The sequence below is a fragment of the Bufo bufo genome, chromosome 2 (assembly GCF_905171765.1).
Source record: "Bufo bufo chromosome 2, aBufBuf1.1, whole genome shotgun sequence".
Lineage (NCBI taxonomy): Eukaryota > Metazoa > Chordata > Amphibia > Anura > Bufonidae > Bufo > Bufo bufo.
Window position 1 is genome coordinate 835,407,923 of NC_053390.1, and position 17,374 is coordinate 835,425,296.

Here is a 17,374-nt window from a genome sequence, read left to right on the forward strand (position 1 = left end):
TGAGAAGGTCCTATAGGAATAAAGAAGAGACCAGAGAGTAGGGGGATGATATACATTGTATATGCCCCATCATGAGAAGGTCCTATAGGAATACAGAAGAGACCAGAGAGTAGGGGGATGATATACATTGTATATGCCCCATCATGAGAAGGTCCTATAGGAATACAGAAGAGACCAGAGAGTAGGGGGATGATATACATTGTATATGCCCCATCATGAGAAGGTCCTATAGGAATACAGAAGAGACCAGAGAGCAGGGGGATGATATACATTGTATATGCCCCATCATGAGAAGGTTCTATAGGAATACAGAAGAGACCAGAGAGCAGGGGGATGATATACATTGTATATGCCCCATCATGAGAAGGTTCTATAGGAATACAGAAGAGACCAGAGAGTAGGGGGATGATATACATTGTATATGCCCCATCATGAGAAGGTCCTATAGGAATACAGAAGAGACCAGAGAGTAGGGGGATGATATACATTGTATGTGCCCCATCATGAGAAGGTTCTATAGGAATACAGAAGAGACCAGAGAGTAGGGGGATGATATACATTGTATATGCCCCATCATGAGAAGGTCCTATAGGAATACAGAAGAGACCAGAGAGTAGGGGGATGATATACATTGTATATGCCCCATCATGAGAAGGTTCTATACAATATAGAATGGGTCAGAGGCTCCAGTATCCAGAAGAACATTCCTGAACATTGTCTCTTCTGGGGTGGGGACATGTTTGATGGTTTCTTTTCTCTCCAGTGTCACTAATGTAGCCAGGTAATATCTAAAGAGAACGATCTAAGACCATAGACACCTTATACTAATTACCAGAACTTGTGGTATCCCAACCTGTTGTGATTTGAGTGATGTTGGGAGTGGTAGTGGGGTGGGAGCATCTCAGTGTAAATGAAGAGCTGTAGGATCTAATATACCTATGAAGTGATCTATAGGTAATAAGGGTACATTCACACGACCGTGTGTAATCCTTTTCGTTTTGCGGTCCGCAAAAAACTGAACTGTGTGTCCGCATTTTGCCAACAAATGACTTCCGTTTGTGTTCCGTTTTTTTACGGTCCGTGAAGGGAAAAAAAAGATAGAGAGAAAAAAAAATCATTATTAAGGCCTTCAAAAATACGGAAATGGATCCGCAAAAAACGGATGACATATACGGAAACCATTCCTTATGTCATCCGCAATTTGCGGATCCATTGACTTGAATGGGGCTGCGGACCGATCTATGCAGACAAGCTTCATATGTTTGCGGACTAGAAATGCGGAAACACGGATGCGGACAACATACTGAATGTTGTCCGCACATTTTATTCACCCATAGAAATGAATGGATCCGCAACTATTCTGCAAAATGCGGAACGGATGCGGATCAAATTATACGGTCGTGTGAATGTACCCTAAGCTTCACTTACATGTAGCTCCATGCTGAAGGATAGGTGATGGCCCATATGGTCTATGTAAATTTTTTAAACTTTCTACTGTATCTTCTCCAGACAATGCTCAGATACTGGCAATCTCTAATAATGTATCTCTAGGTTAACAATCAGTTGGGCACTGGGTGAGAGGGATATGCTGGGATCAGGCTATGATGACCATCCTAGTTACCTGCTGGAGCCAGTAATACCGCAATATTCTATAATGTTTCTCTGGTAACACTGTAGTCTTCTCACATAATTTTACACAAAAAGCAGAATGTTACAGAACCCCAGGTATGAAGCAAGAGACAGAAATAACAGTCAAAAGACAAAAAAAAACAAAAAACAGCCATTTGACTAAAGAGAGAAATCTTAGATCCCAGCTGTTGACAGGGAGGGTGAGGAGTTGCCTCCTGGAGGTGTAGACAGGGTGTATATCTGTGGAAATTATAAAGAGCACAACTTCGTCATATGACTCACTCAGGATCTGGATCTGACATAGAACCTTACAGCTGATCAGAGGAGGGAACGGCAGCAGCAATGGCTTCTTCTCAGAGTACAGAACTTGAGGAAATTATAAGCTCGAAGTCATCTTTGGGATATTTCAAGCAAAAGGAATTATTATCCGTAGAAGAGATCTATAAGTGTCTGCAGAAGAAAAGCATTAATAAGACTGGAAAAAATATGAAATCCAACATTGAGCAAATCCGCTCAGATATCTTCCTTCATCTTCCAGTAGAGTTCTCCATCACTGGTCTTCATCACTGCACCACCCTGGACTCCACCAAGATGATTCTGGAATCACAATCCTTTACAGGAACAACTCAGGGAAGATTAAAATTTACAAGCCTTTCCTTCTGGGCGGTGGATGTTTCTTCCCGTGACATAGAGAAGGCTCGAAAAGAAGCTTACACTCACGTCCAAAAAATTGTTCGGAAATGTGAGGCAGAAGAATACCAAAGAGAATTAATGCAACAATTCGCCAACTCTCCAGCATTTAATAAATTGGCCTCTCGATATGGGAACTTCAAGTTCTCCTTTCAGTTCTCTGACCTCCTTTCTCTATATGAGGCTCAGTTTTGTGAAGGTAAAAAGCCACAGCTCAGTATTCTAGGCATGCACATCTACAAGCAGGAGATCGTTCATTATGTGGTCGTGCACTGTCCTGATAACAGCCGATTTAAAGACCACCCAAGAGTTCCAAGGCTCGAAGTTAGATGTGATCCTCTACCAAATGTCTTTTTACTGGGTGACACCTTGTACTGGAGACCTGAATCCACTTCAGAAAGTCTGGAGGTATTGAGTAAGAAAGGTGAAATTATAGGAAGTCCACTCCAACCAACTTGTAACCTGTATGAGAAAAGCGGGCACTGTAATGATAAAGTCAAATGTGTGTGGAACCAACTGGTGATTGCTTTCAATGTTCCTTGGGATAATCAATTTAAAATCCCAGTGGATACACTAATTAATAACCTAACCGCCTGTGGAGATCTTCAGCCATTTATGAACAAATCAAAAATGAAAAAAACTGATGCAGAAAAAAGGATAGAAAAGTTGAAGAAAAAGTATCCAGCAAAAAGCCAAGAACTCCATCCAAAAGTAAGAGTCAAGTGTCAGACATGATTGACAGTATATACTAGAATTTCAATATTTCCTAGTGTATTAACATCGCTTTTTATATTATTAGATGTTCCAATTTAACATTCTGCAGATGCCATAAATGTGTACACCCCCATATATTACATGAGACTGTTGAATGTTGGGTGGAGAATTAGATACAGATTTAGACTGATACTTCAGTAATTCAGCGTACTGTCCATCCTCTAGTGGTCAGTGGTATATTATATGTCCAGTCCATGGTCATCTAGTGGTGTACTGTCCATCCTCTAGTGGTCAGTGGTATATTATACAGTATGTCCAGTCCATGGTTATCTAGCGGTGTACTGTCCATCCTCTAGTGGTCAGTGGTATATTATGTGTCCAGTCCATGGTTATCTAGCGGTGTACTGTCCATCCTCTAGTGGTCAGTGGTATATTATATGTTCAGTACTTGGTTATCTAGCGGTGCACTGTCCATCCTCTAGTGGTCAGTGGTATATTATATGTCCAGTCCATGGTTATCTAGCGGTGTACTGTCCATCCTCTAGTGGTCAGTGGTATATTATATGTCCAGTCCATGGTTATCTAGAGGTGTACTGTCCATCCTCTAGTGGTCAGTGGTATATTATATGTCCAGTCCATGGTTATCTAGCAGTGTACTGTCCATCCTCTAGTGGTCAGTGGTATATTATATGTCCAGTCCATGGTTATCTAGAGGTGTACTGTCCATCCTCTAGTGGTCAGTGGTATATTATATGTCCAGTCTATGGTTATCTAGCTGTACTGTCTATCCTCTAGTGGTCAGTGGTATATTATATGTGCAGTCCATGGTTATCTAGCGGTGTACTGTCCATCCTCTAGTGGTCAATGGTATATTATATGTCCAGTCCATGGTTATCTAGTGGTGTACTGTCCATCCTGTAGTGGTGAGTGGTATATTATGTGTCCAGTCCATGGTTATCTAGCGGTGTACTGTCCATCCTCTAGTGGTCAGTGGTATATTATATGTCCAGTCCATGGTTATCTAGCGGTGTACTCTCCATCCTCTAGTAGTCAGTGGTATATTATATGTCCAGTCCATGGTTATCTAGCAGTGTACATTCCATCCACTAGTGGTCAGTGGTATATTATATGTCCAGTCCATGGTTATCTAGCGGTGTACTGTCCATCTTCTAGTGGTCAGTGGTATATTATATGTCCAGTCCATGGTTATCTAGCGGTGTACTGTCCATCCTGTAGTGGTCAGTGGTATATTATGTGTCCAGTCCATGGTTATCTAGCGGTGTACTGTCCATCCTCTAGTGCTCAGTGGTATATTATATGTCCAGTCCATGGTTATCTAGCGGTGTACTGTCCATCCTCTAGTGGTCAGTGATATATTATGTGTCCAGTCCATGGTTATCTAGCGGTGTACTGTCCATCCTCTAGTGGTCAGTGGTATATTATATGTCCAGTCCATGGTTATCTAGCGGTGTACTGTCCATCCTCTAGTAGGCAGGGGTATATTATATGTCCAGTCCATGGTTATCTAGCGGTGTACTGTCCATCCTCTAGTGGTCAGTGGTATATTATATGTCCAGTCCATGGTTATCTAGTGGTGTACTGTCCATCCTCTAGTGGTCAGTGGTATATTATATGTCCAGTCCATGGTTATCTAGTGGTGTACTGTCCATCCTCTAGTAGTTAGTGGTATATTATGTGTCCAGTCCATGGTTATCTAGCAGTGTACTGTTCGTCCTCTAGTGGTCAGTGGTATATTATGTGTCCAGTCCATGGTTATCTAGCGGTGTACTGTCCATCCTCAAGTAGTCAGTGGTATATTATATGTCCAGTCCATGGTTATCTAGCGGTGTACTGTCCATCCTCTAGTGGTCAGTGGTATATTATATGTCCAGTCCATGGTCATCTAGTGGTGTACTGTCCATCCTCTAGTGGTCAGTGGTATATTATATGTCCAGTCCATTGTTATCTAGCGGTGTACTGTCCATCCTCTAGTGGTCAGTGGTATATTATATGTCCAGTCCATGGTTATCTAGCGGTGTACTGTCCATCCTCTAGTGGTCAGTGGTATATTATATGTCCAGTCCATGGTTATCTAGCGGTGTACTGTCCATCCTCTAGTGGTCAGTGGTATATTATATGTCCAGTCCATGGTTATCTAGCGGTGTACTGTCCATCCTCTAGTGGTCAGTGGTATATTATATGTCCAGTCCATGGTTATCTAGCGGTGTACTGTCCATCCTGTAGTGGTCAGTGGTATATTATGTGTCCAGTCCATGGTTATCTAGCGGTGTACTGTCTATCCTCTAGTGGTCAGTGGTATATTATATGCCCAGTCCATGGTTATCTAGCGGTGTACTGTCCATCCTCTAGTGGTCAGTGGTATATTATATGTCCAGTCCATGGTTATCTAGCGGTGTACTGTCCATCCTGTAGTGGTCAATGGTATATTATATGTCCAGTCCATGGTTATCTAGTGGTGTACTGTCCATCCTGTAGTGGTCAGTGGTATATTATGTGTCCAGTCCATGGTTATCTAGCGGTGTACTGTCCATCCTCTAGTGGTCAGTGGTATATTATATGTCCAGTCCATGGTTATCTAGCGGTGTACTCTCCATCCTCTAGTAGTCAGTGGTATATTATATGTCCAGTCCATGGTTATCTAGCGGTGTACTGTCCATCCTCTAGTAGGCAGGGGTATATTATATGTCCAGTCCATGGTTATCTAGCGGTGTACTGTCCATCCTCTAGTGGTCAGTGGTATATTATATGTCCAGTCCATGGTTATTTACTGGTGTACTGTCCATCCTCTAGTGGTCAGTGGTATATTATATGTCCAGTCCATGGTTATCTAGTGGTGTACTGTCCATCCTCTAGTGGTCAGTGGTATATTATATGTCCAGTCCATGGTCATCTAGTGGTGTACTGTCCATCCTCTAGTGGTCAGTGGTATATTATATGTCCAGTCCATGGTTATCTAGCGGTGTACTGTCCATCCTCTAGTGGTCAGTGGTATATTATATGTCCAGTCCATGGTTATCTAGCGGTGTACTGTCCATCCTGTAGTGGTCAGTGGTATATTATGTGTCCAGTCCATGGTTATCTAGCGGTGTACTGTCCATCCTCTAGTGGTCAGTGGTATATTATATGTCCAGTCCATGGTTATCTAGCGGTGTACTGTCCATCCTCTAGTGGTCAGTGGTATATTATATGTACAGTCCATGGTTATCTAGTGGTGTACTGTCCATCCTCTAGTGGTCAGTGGTATATTATATGTCCAGTCCATGGTTATCTAGCGGTGTACTGTCCGTCCTCTAGTGGTCAGTGGTATATTATATGTCCAGTCCATGGTTATCTAGTGGTATACTGTCCGTCCTCTAGTGGTCAGTGGTATATTATATGTCCAGTCCATGGTTATCTAGCGGTGTACTGTCCATCCTCTAGTGGTCAGTGGTATATTATATGTCCAGTCCATGGTTATCTAGCAATGTACTGTCCATCCTCTAGTGGTCAGTGGTATATTATATGTCCAGTCCATGGTTATCTAGCGGTGTACTGTCCATCCTCTAGTGGTCAGTGGTATATTATATGTCCAGTCCATGATTATCTAGCGGTGTACTGTCCATCCTCTAGTGGTCAGTGGTATATTATGTGTCCAGTCCATGATTATCTAGCGGTGTACTGTCCATCCTCTAGTGGTCAGTGGTATATTATATGTCCAGTCCATGATTATCTAGCGGTGTACTGTCCATCCTCTAGTGGTCAGTGGTATATTATATGTCCAGTCCATGGTTATCTAGCGGTGTACTGTCCATCCTCTAGTGGTCAGTGGTATATTATATGTCCAGTCCATGGTTATCTAGCGGTGTACTGTCCATCCTCTAGTGGTCAGTGGTATATTATATGTCCAGTCCATGGTTATCTAGCGGTGTACTGTCCATCCTCTAGTGGTCAGTGGTGGATTATATGTCCAGTCCATGGTTATCTAGCGGTGTACTGTCCATCCTCTAGTGGTCAGTGGTATATTATATGTCCAGTCCATGGTTATCTAGAGGTGTACTGTCCGTCCTCTAGTGGTCAGTGGTATATTATATGTCCAGTCCATGGTTATCTAGAGGTGTACTGTCCATCATCTAGTGGTCAGTGGTATATTATATGTCCAGTCCATGGTTATCTAGAGGTGTACTGTCCGTCCTCTAGTGGTCAGTGGTATATTATATGTCCAGTCCATGGTTATCTAGCGGTGTACTGTCCATCATCTAGAGGTCAGTGGTATATTATATGTCCAGTCCATAGTTATCTAGAGGTGTACTGTCCATCATCTAGTGGTCAGTGGTATATTATATGTCCAGTCCATGGTTATCTAGAGGTGTACTGTCCGTCCTCTAGTGGTCAGTGGTATATTATATGTCCAGTCCATGGTTATCTAGCGGTGTACTGTCCATCATCTAGAGGTCAGTGGTATATTATATGTCCAGTCCATGATTATCTAGCGGTGTACTGTCCATCCTCTAGTGGTCAGTGGTATATTATATGTCCAGTCCATGGTTATCTAGCAGTGTACTGTCCATCCTCTAGTGGTCAGTGGTATATTATATGCCCAGTCCATGGTTATCTAGCGGTGTACTGTCCATCATCTAGAGGTCAGTGGTATATTATATGTCCAGTCCATGATTATCTAGCGGTGTACTGTCCATCCTCTAGTGGTCAGTGGTATATTATATGTCCAGTCCATGGTTATCTAGCGGTGTACTGTCCATCCTCTAGTGGTCTGTGGTATAGGGACCGGGCCTCAGTGGGACGAGGGACCGGGCCTCAGTGCTGTTCACTGATGAAAGTCGATTCACGCTGAGCAGAAATGATGGCCGCCAACAATGTTGGAGACATCAGGGAGAGCGCTATGCATCAGCCACTGTTGTCATAAGACGAGCCTTTGGTGGTGGTGGTGGTGGTGTTACAGTGTGGGCAGGTGTGTCTAGTCAATACAGAACTGACCTACACTTTGTGAATGGTCCAGTGACAAGCCCATACTACTAGAAGAACATCATTAATCCAGTCATTGAGCCTCTGCATGAACATCTCAGCCCTAGTGTCATCTTCATGGACCACAATGCTCCAGCTCATCGAGGTTGCATCATTAGGGAATAGCTGTTGGAGACTGGGGAACCTCAAATGGAGTGGCCTGCACTTTCTCCAGACCTGAATCCAATATCAGCGGAGTCGCCGTGTAGAGGCTCATAACTCTGTACCCCAGAACCGCAATGACCTGAGGGCCACCATTCAAGAAGAGTGGAATGCCATGCCTCAGCAGACAATAAGTCGCCGTGTGAACAGCAGGAGATGTTGCTGTGAAGCTATAATTCAGGCATGGCCAACCTGCGGCTCTCCAGCTGTTGTAAAACTCCAATTCCCACCATGTAGATATCTTGGATATAGCTCACTAACCAAAACTCCAATTCCCACCATGACTTGCTGCAGGCTGATAGCGGTTGGCAGTCTGGGCATGCTGGGAGTTGTAGTTTTGCGACATCTGGAGAGCCCCAGGTTGGCCACCCCTGCTATAATTGATGCTCAAGGTCACATGACAAGTTACTGAGACACTGACATTTTTGTGGCGTTATACCCACCACTGTTTCAATAAATTGAGATGAGAAAACCACCATTGCTGCTTCTACTTAAAGGGCTTCTGTCACCCCACTAAACCTTTTTTTTGCTTACTTATAATCCCCACACTGCGATTTATGCCTACATAATCAAATTAATCATTTTGGTCCTGTAGATTTTGTTTAAAACATGCTTTTAAAATATGTAAATTACCTTTACATTACCGCATCCTCCGATCCTAATGACGCCCCCTCCGCATTGTGATTGACAGGGCCAGGGAACGGAATCGTTCTCTGCTGGCCCTGCCTGTTAGCATTCAAAATTTGGCGCCTGCGCCGCGGCCGTACCTGTCTTCAATCGGCGCAGGCGCACTGAGAGGCGGCCGCTTGCTCGGCCGCTCCATCCTCAATGCGCCTGCGCCGATGACGTCACATCTACACCCGGCGCAGGCGCATTGAGGAGCGAGCGGCAGAGTGAGTGGCCGGCTCTCAGTGCGCCTGCGCCGATTGAAGACAGGTACGGCCGCGGCGCAGGCACCAGATTTTGAATGCTAACAGGCAGGGCCAGCAGAGAAAGATCCCGTCCGCTGCCCCTGTCAATCAACAAGCAGAGGGGGCGTCATTACCATCGGAGGATGCGGCTGCTACCAGCAAGTAGCCGCCCTACTTGCTGGTAGCAAGGTAATTTGCATATTTTAAAAGCATGTTTTAAACAAAATCTACAGGACCAAAATGATTAATCGCAGTGTGGGGATTATAAGTAAGCAAAAAAAAAAAAAAAAGTTTAGTGGGGTGACAGAAGCCCTTTAAATGCCCGACTTTCATGATATAATATCACTGGAGCCGGAACTTTTTACATTTCCACAAATTTCACCCAAAATCCAAATATTTTTTACAGCTTTTTGTTGAGTAGTGTGTAGATGGATTCTGGTTTTATTAAAGTGCTATAGAGAAGACATTAGGGAAGCATGGGTAATGCCGTGTCTAGTGCATAACATAAAAATACCAAAAATCTCAATTAAAAAAAGGGCAAAGCAAAGGTTTTTTCTAAATGAGGTTTTAGTTTTTAATCTCACAAAAGGCTAAAAATTAGCATTTGTCTGCAAGTTTTTTGATTATGACAACGTTTTTAGTGTTCAACAGTTATAAAAACTGTTGAACACGATGTCAGTAGCTGGAGCCAGTGGGTTTCTTATGCATCGAGGCGCTCCTGGCCATATGGTTATGTCGAGAACAGTAATCTGCCCAATTTACTGGATTGGGTCACCATGCAGAGAATATCTGTGAGGAGTTTGCATTGAAAAATTAGCAATGGTTTGTGGGGCGGCCAAGGGTGCAGTCCGAAAGTGACTTCATATCCTAGCAATGCTCAGAACATTAACAGGTGGAGTCACGTGTGAAGACTCAGTTGGTTTGTAAGGTGTCTAATGTTATATCCACTCTCCTTTTCTTAGGTAGATTCCAGTCATGGAGAGCAGTCTGACAGACGCACTGACCGGACGCCTCTTACAGACAACGTAGAAGAACGAAGAGAGGGCGGTAAGTCTAAAAACATAAATGGGTAAAGAAAACTAGTTATAGTGTCACCCCCTCCCCCTACATCTCCCCCCTCATCTCTGTCCACAACACTACCCGTACTCTACGTTCAGCCAACAACTTTCAACTGACATCCACCATAAGACAGACCTCTCACTCCCGTCTCCAAGACTTCTCCACCAGTTCTCTGGAACGTCCTAGCCCAAGAAATTACGTTAAATCGCAGCATCTACATTTTTGGAGCTCCATATAAATACATCTTTGTAGGGTGTACCATCACATCCCCAATCTGACTCTTCTCCATTTATCCTCCCTGTGACGGACCCCCAGTATTCAGGAAGAGTATGTCTGCCTCTGTATTCTTCCTTACTCAGGAGATATTGCAGACCGCTGATCTGTAGCTCCCAGTTTCCCCAGTCACTGGTCGAGACTCAGTGTAGGTGAAACAAAAAACTGCTTTATTGAGCAACTGCATGAAATTATATACAGAAAGTGATCAGATGAAACTGTAATCCCATCACATTCCCCTTCCCCTCCCCAGACATTCTGTCTGCACCACACCACTGGGGTCCACCTGCTAAAATAGCTCCAGACAGCCCTAGCAGGAGCCTGGCCAACATGTCCTGAGCTCTTTCAGTGTCCAATGGCAGATAAAGAAGGGGGGGGGGGGGGGGGGGGAGAGTGCTGACAGTCTTTTGAAACAAGTTACACATTATAACATAATTACACATATCCAACTCCAATACTGTCACGATGGTGAGTGGGGGAAACCCCCCACCGTGCGGTGTCAAAGGGTAAAAGGGGATCAGCCTGGCCAAAAGGAGTAATAAGGGAGCAGGTCACCTCCTACGACTCCTCACCGTATGAGCAGACCCCGATGGTAGGACGACTCATACTCAGGATTCCTAGAGACCCTCAGTCGCCCTGGTAATCCCTCACCAAGGAGCAGGGAAGAGACGACATGTTCATCCCAGTCATGGAGGAACAGGAGTCTCTATCTGAGGCCAGGCTGCAAGGAGAGGAGAACACATACAGCTATAGAGATGGCAGGTAAGTGAGACCAGTAACACACTTACCTGCCACAGACACACTGACTAGAACCCGTGCACAAGTGCTGCTGTCCACACCAACATAAAAAGGACACAGCACACACCACAAACCACACAGGAACCCAGGATATCCATAGCTGCAATAAACATGAGACAGGGGAATGTCTAGCAAACATGACACCAAACACCACCAGACATGTAACACCAAATTAGACATACAAACACCCTGAACATAACCCACTCCATACAAATAGGGACAGGAAGGGAAGGAGACACCGGGATGACATTGACATCTATGACCACAGGGGTGGCCCTCACTGGACAGATGGAACACCCGGGACTGGAGCAGAGCTCCAGCACCAACCACAGCTGAAGTACAACTGACTCAAGCCAGGAAACCACAGAAGATATAAGCCAAGTGACCACACCCAGTCAGGGAGTTAACCCTTACAGCACCAGACAGAGGGAGGCTACAACTTAAAGGGGAAGTGCACACACAAGCATACCAAACACGTAACCACCGGCAACAGCATGCGTGGCAACCATGTCACGGCAATCACCCAGAAGGACGAGACACTGCCACTGCATGCTCTCACAGCAACACGTTGCCCCGGGCAACAGCAAGTGTGGAAACAGTGTCACAGAGTACACCATAGGCCGTGACAAATACACATTTATCTCAAATTGATGACCATGTCGTCACATAGCTCCCCCAAGTTAAAGGGTGGCAGACCTGGTGAGATTTATACATGTAAAGTAGAAATACCGGCTCACTATTTTTTCGGTTGAAATGTATCCGCGTGCTCGGTGCCTGGTTTTTCAACCTCCTTATACAGGTACAGCAACAATTAGAATGATTAAGACTCCAGCACTCACTTATTTTGAAGTGTCAAGTTCTCCGTCTATATTTCGCAAGTTTTTAACAGACAATACAGGGCTCAAATACTCTCTGATGCAGAGATTCAGAGAGTATTTGAGCCCTGTATTGTCTGTTAAAAACTTGCGAAATAAAGACGGAGAACTTGACACTTCAAAATAAGTGAGTGCTGGAGTCTTAATCATTCTAATTGTTGCTAGACCTGGTGAGACCCTCTACGGGTCCACTTGGAGATGTCCATGTTAGTCACCCTTCCAGTTCTGTTAAGCGAGATAGTCCATCAGCATTCACATTGTGTTTCCCAGGCCAGAATTAGATTGTGAAAGTAAACAGCTGTAGGGTCAGGCTCCACTGCAACAGCCGTCCATGTGCCCCGGATACCCGGTTCAACCAAACAAGGGGAATCTCCAAACTCCTAGGTTCATAGTCACTAGGCAGGAGGCTGGCCCTCAGGCTTCTCCAGCAGCCTCAATGACATTTCAGTCCGTCACACTCTCCACCTTTATCATCATTCTTTTAAACTATTCTTCTATCATCCATCAGTCTCCACCGTACGCAGTGCACCCAGAAGCTCTACAGATATCGGCTGGTGACGGCTCATGGAGCTTTATATCTGCTCCACTATTGTGTTAAGATGGTCGGACCATTGTAGAACACAAGCTCTTGTCACCTTCTGTGTCACCTCTATCTCCCCATAGACTGTAAGCTCTTGTGTCTCCTCCATCTCCTCATAGATTGTAAGCTCTTGTGTCTCCTCTATCTCCTCATAGATTGTAAGCTCTTGTGTCTCCCCTGTCTCCTCATAGATTGTAAGCTCTTGTGTCTCCCCATCTCCTCATAGATTGTAAGTTCTTGTGTCTCCTCTATCTCCTCATAGATTGTAAGTTCTTGTGTCACCCCTAACTCCTCATAGACTGTAAGCTCTTGTGTCACCTCTATCTCCTCATAGATTGTAAGCTCTTGTGTCTCCTCTATCTCCTCATAGACTGTAAGCTCTTGTGTCTCCTCCATCTCCTCATAGATTGTAAGCTCTTGTGTCTCCTCTATCTCCTCATAGATTGTAAGCTCTTGTGTCTCCTCTATCTCCTCATAGACTGTAAGCTCTTGTGTCTCCTCTATCTCCTCATAGATTGTAAGCTCTTGTGTCTCCTCTATCTCCTCATAGATTGTAAGCTCTTGTGTCTCCTCCATCTCCTCATAGATTGTAAGCTCTTGTGTCTCCTCCATCTCCTCATTGATTATAAGCTCTTGTGTCTCCTCCATCTCCTCATAGATTGTAAGCTCTTGTGTCTCCTCCATCTCCTCATAGATTGTAAGCTCTTGTGTCTCCTCCATCTCCTCATAGATTGTAAGCTCTTGTGCCTCCTCTATCTCCTCATGGATTGTAAGCTCTTGTGTCTCCTCCATCTCCTCATAGATTGTAAGCTCTTGTGTCACCTCCATCTCCTCATAGATTGTAAGCTCTTGTATCTCCTCCATCTCCTCATAGATTGTAAGCTCTTGTGTCTCCTCCATCTCCTCATAGACTGTAAGCTCTTGTGTCTCCTCTATCTCCTCATAGACTGTAAGCTCTTGTGTCTCCTCTATCTCCTCATGGATTGTAAGCTCTTCTGTCTCCTCCATCTCCTCATAGATTGTAAGCTCTTGTGTCTCCCCTATCTCCTCATAGACTGTAAGCTCTTGTGTCTCCTCTATCTCCACATAGATTGTAAGCTCTTGTGTCTCCTCCATCTCCTCATAGACTGTAAGCTCTTGTGTCTCCTCTATCTCCTCATAGATTGTAAGCTCTTGTGTCTCCCCTATCTCCTCATAGATTGTAAGCTCTAGTGTCACCTCCATCTCCTCATAGATTGTAAGCTCTTGTGTCTCCTCCATCTCCTCATAGATTGTAAGCTCTTGTGTCACCTCTATCTCCTCATAGACTGTAAGCTCTTGTGTCTCCTCTATCTCCTCATAGATTGTAAGCTCTTGTGTCTCCTCCATCTCCTCATAGACTGTAAGCTCTTGTGTCTCCTCTATCTCCTCATAGATTGTAAGCTCTTGTGTCTCCCCTATCTCCTCATAGATTGTAAGCTCTTGTGTCACCCCCATCTCCTCATAGATTGTAAGCTCTTGTGTCTCCCCTATCTCCTCATAGATTGTAAGCTCTTGTGTCTCCTCCATCTCCTCATAGATTGTAAGCTCTTGTGTCTCCTCTATCTCCTCATAGACTGTAAGCTCTTGTGTCTCCCCTATCTCCTCATAGATTGTAAGCTCTTGTGTCTCCTCCATCTCCTCATAGACTGTAAGCTCTTGTGTCACCCCCATCTCCTCATAGATTGTAAGCTCTTGTGTCTCCTCTATCTCCTCATAGATTGTAAGCTCTTGTGTCACCTCCATCTCCTCATAGATTGTAAGCTCTTGTGTCTCCTCCATCTCCTCATAGATTGTAAGCTCTTGTTTCTCCCCTATCTCCTCATAGATTGTAAGCTCTTGTGTCTCCTCCATCTCCTCATAGATTGTAAGCTCTTGTGTCACCCCCATCTCCTCATAGACTGTAAGCTCTTGTGTCACCCCCATCTCCTCATAGATTGTAAACTCTTGTGTCTCCTCCATCTCCTCATAGATTGTAAGCTCTTGTGTCTCCTCTATCTCCTCATAGACTGTAAGCTCTTGTGTCTCCTCTATCTCCTCATAGATTGTAAGCTCTTGTGTCTCCCCTATCTGCTCATAGATTGTAAGCTCTTGTGTCTCCTCTATCTCCTCATAGATTGTAAGCTCTTGTGTCTCCCCTATCTCCTCATAGATTGTAAGCTCTTGTGTCTCCCCTATCTCCTCATAGACTGTAAGCTCTTGTGTCTCCTCCATCTCTTCATAGATTGTAAGCTGTTGTGTCTCCTTCATCTCCTCATAGATTGTAAGCTCTTGTGTCACCTCCATCTCCTCATAGATTGTAAGCTCTTGTATCTCCTCTATCTCCTCATAGATTGTAAGCTCTTGTGTCACCTCCATCTCCTCATAGATTGTAAGCTCTTGTGTCTCCTCCATCTCCTCATAGATTGTAAGCTCTTGTGTCTCCTCTATCTCCTCATAGATTGTAAGCTCTTGTGTCTCCCCCATCTCCTCATAGACTGTAAGCTCTTGTGTCTCCTCCATCTCCTCATAGATTGTAAGCTCTTGTGTCTCCTCCATCTCCTCATAGACTGTAAGCTCTTGTGTCACCCCCATCTCCTCATAGATTGTAAGCTCTTGTGTCTCCTCTATCTCCTCATAGATTGTAAGCTCTTGTGTCTCCCCTATCTCCTCATAGACTGTAAGCTCTTGTGTCTCCTCTATCTCCTCATAGACTGTAAGCTTTTGTGTCACCTCCATCTCCTCATAGATTGTAAGCTCTTGTGTCTCCTCCATCTCCTCATAGACTGTAAGCTCTTGTGTCACCCCCATCTCCTCATAGATTGTAAGCTCTTGTGTCTCCTCTATCTCCTCATAGATTGTAAGCTCTTGTGTCTCCTCCATCTCCTTATAGACTGTAAGCTCTTGTGTCTCCTCTATCTCCTCATAGATTGTAAGCTCTTGTGTCTCCTCCATCTCCTCATAGACTGTAAGCTCTTGTGTCTCCTCCATCTCCTCATAGATTGTAAGCTCTTGTGTCTCCTCTATCTCCTCATAGACTGTAAGCTCTTGTGTCTCCTCTATCTCCTCATAGACTGTAAGCTCTTGTGTCTCCTCTATCTCCTCATAGATTGTAAGCTCTTGTGTCACCCCCATCTCCTCATAGATTGTAAGCTCTTGTGTCTCCCCCATCTCCTCATAGATTGTAAGCTCTTGTGTCTCCTCCATCTCCTCATAGACTGTAAGCTCTTGTGTCTCCTCCATCTCCTCATAGATTGTAAGCTCTTGTGTCTCCTCTATCTCCTCATAGACTGTAAGCTCTTGTGTCTCCTCTATCTCCTCATAGACTGTAAGCTCTTGTGTCTCCTCTATCTCCTCATAGATTGTAAGCTCTTGTGTCACCCCCATCTCCTCATAGATTGTAAGCTCTTGTGTCACCCCCATCTCCTCATAGATTGTAAGCTCTTGTGTCTCCCCCATCTCCTCATAGATTGTAAGCTCTTGTGTCTCCTCCATCTCCTCATAGATTGTAAGCTCTTGTGTCTCCCCTATCTCCTCATAGATTGTAAGCTCTTGTGTCTCCTCCATCTCCTCATAGATTGTAAGCTCTTGTGTCTCCTCTATCTCCTCATAGACTGTAAGCTCTTGTGTCTCCCCTATCTCCTCATAGATTGTAAGCTCTTGTGTCTCCTCCATCTCCTCATAGATTGTAAGCTCTTGTGTCTCCTCCATCTCCTCATAGATTGTAAGCTCTTGTGTCTCCTCCATCTCCTCATAGATTGTAAGCTCTTGTGTCTCCTCCATCTCCTCATAGATTGTAAGCTCTTGTGTCTCCCCTATCTCCTCATAGATTGTAAGCTCTTGTGTCTCCTCCATCTCCTCATAGATTGTAAGCTCTTGTGTCTCCTTCATCTCCTCATAGATTGTAAGCTCTTGTGTCACCTCCATCTCCTCATAGATTGTAAGCTCTTGTGTCTCCTCCATCTCCTCATAGACTGTAAGCTCTTGTGTCTCCCCTATCTCCTCATAGACTGTAAGCTCTTGTGTCTTCTCCATCTCCTCATAGATTGTAAGCTCTTGTGTCTCCTCCATCTCCTCATAGATTGTAAGCTCTTGTGTCTCCCCTATCTCCTCATAGACTGTAAGCTCTTGTGTCTCCTCTATCTCCTCATAGACTGTAAGCTCTTGTGTCTCCTCCATCTCCTCATAGATTGTAAGCTCTTGTGTCTCCTCTATCTCCTCATAGACTGTAAGCTCTTGTGTCTCCTCCATCTCCTCATAGATTGTAAGCTCTTGTGTCTCCTCCATCTCCTCATAGACTGTAAGCTCTTGTGTCTCCTCCATCTCCTCATAGATTGTAAGCTCTTGTGTCTCCCCTATCTCCTCATAGACTGTAAGCTCTTGTGTCTCCTCTATCTCCTCATAGACTGTAAGCTCTTGTGTCTCCCCTATCTCCTCATAGATTGTAAGCTCTTGTGTCTCCCCTATCTCCTCATAGATTGTAAGCTCTTGTGTCTCCTCCATCTCCTCATAGATTGTAAGCTCTTGTGTCTCCCCTATCTCCTCATAGATTGTAAGCTCTTGTGTCTCCCCTATCTCCTCATAGACTGTAAGCTCTTGTTTCTCCTCCTTCTCCTCATAGATTGTAAGCTCTTGTGTCTCCCCTATCTCCTCATAGATTGTAAGCT

The 17,374-nt window shown here is 44.5% G+C and overlaps 1 protein-coding gene across 1 annotated transcript in view; it reads left to right on the forward strand.

The window, feature by feature from the left end:
- The first annotated feature begins 1,602 nt into the window (after nucleotides 1–1,602).
- The window catches only part of LOC120990543, a 54,807-nt gene continuing 39,035 nt past the window's right edge, over nucleotides 1,603–17,374 (forward strand). The window contains exon 1 of the mRNA XM_040419421.1: nucleotides 1,603–3,030. Coding sequence (XP_040275355.1) covers nucleotides 1,972–3,030 — 1,059 coding nt within the window. The 5' untranslated portion in view covers nucleotides 1,603–1,971. The remainder of the gene's footprint in view (nucleotides 3,031–17,374) is intronic.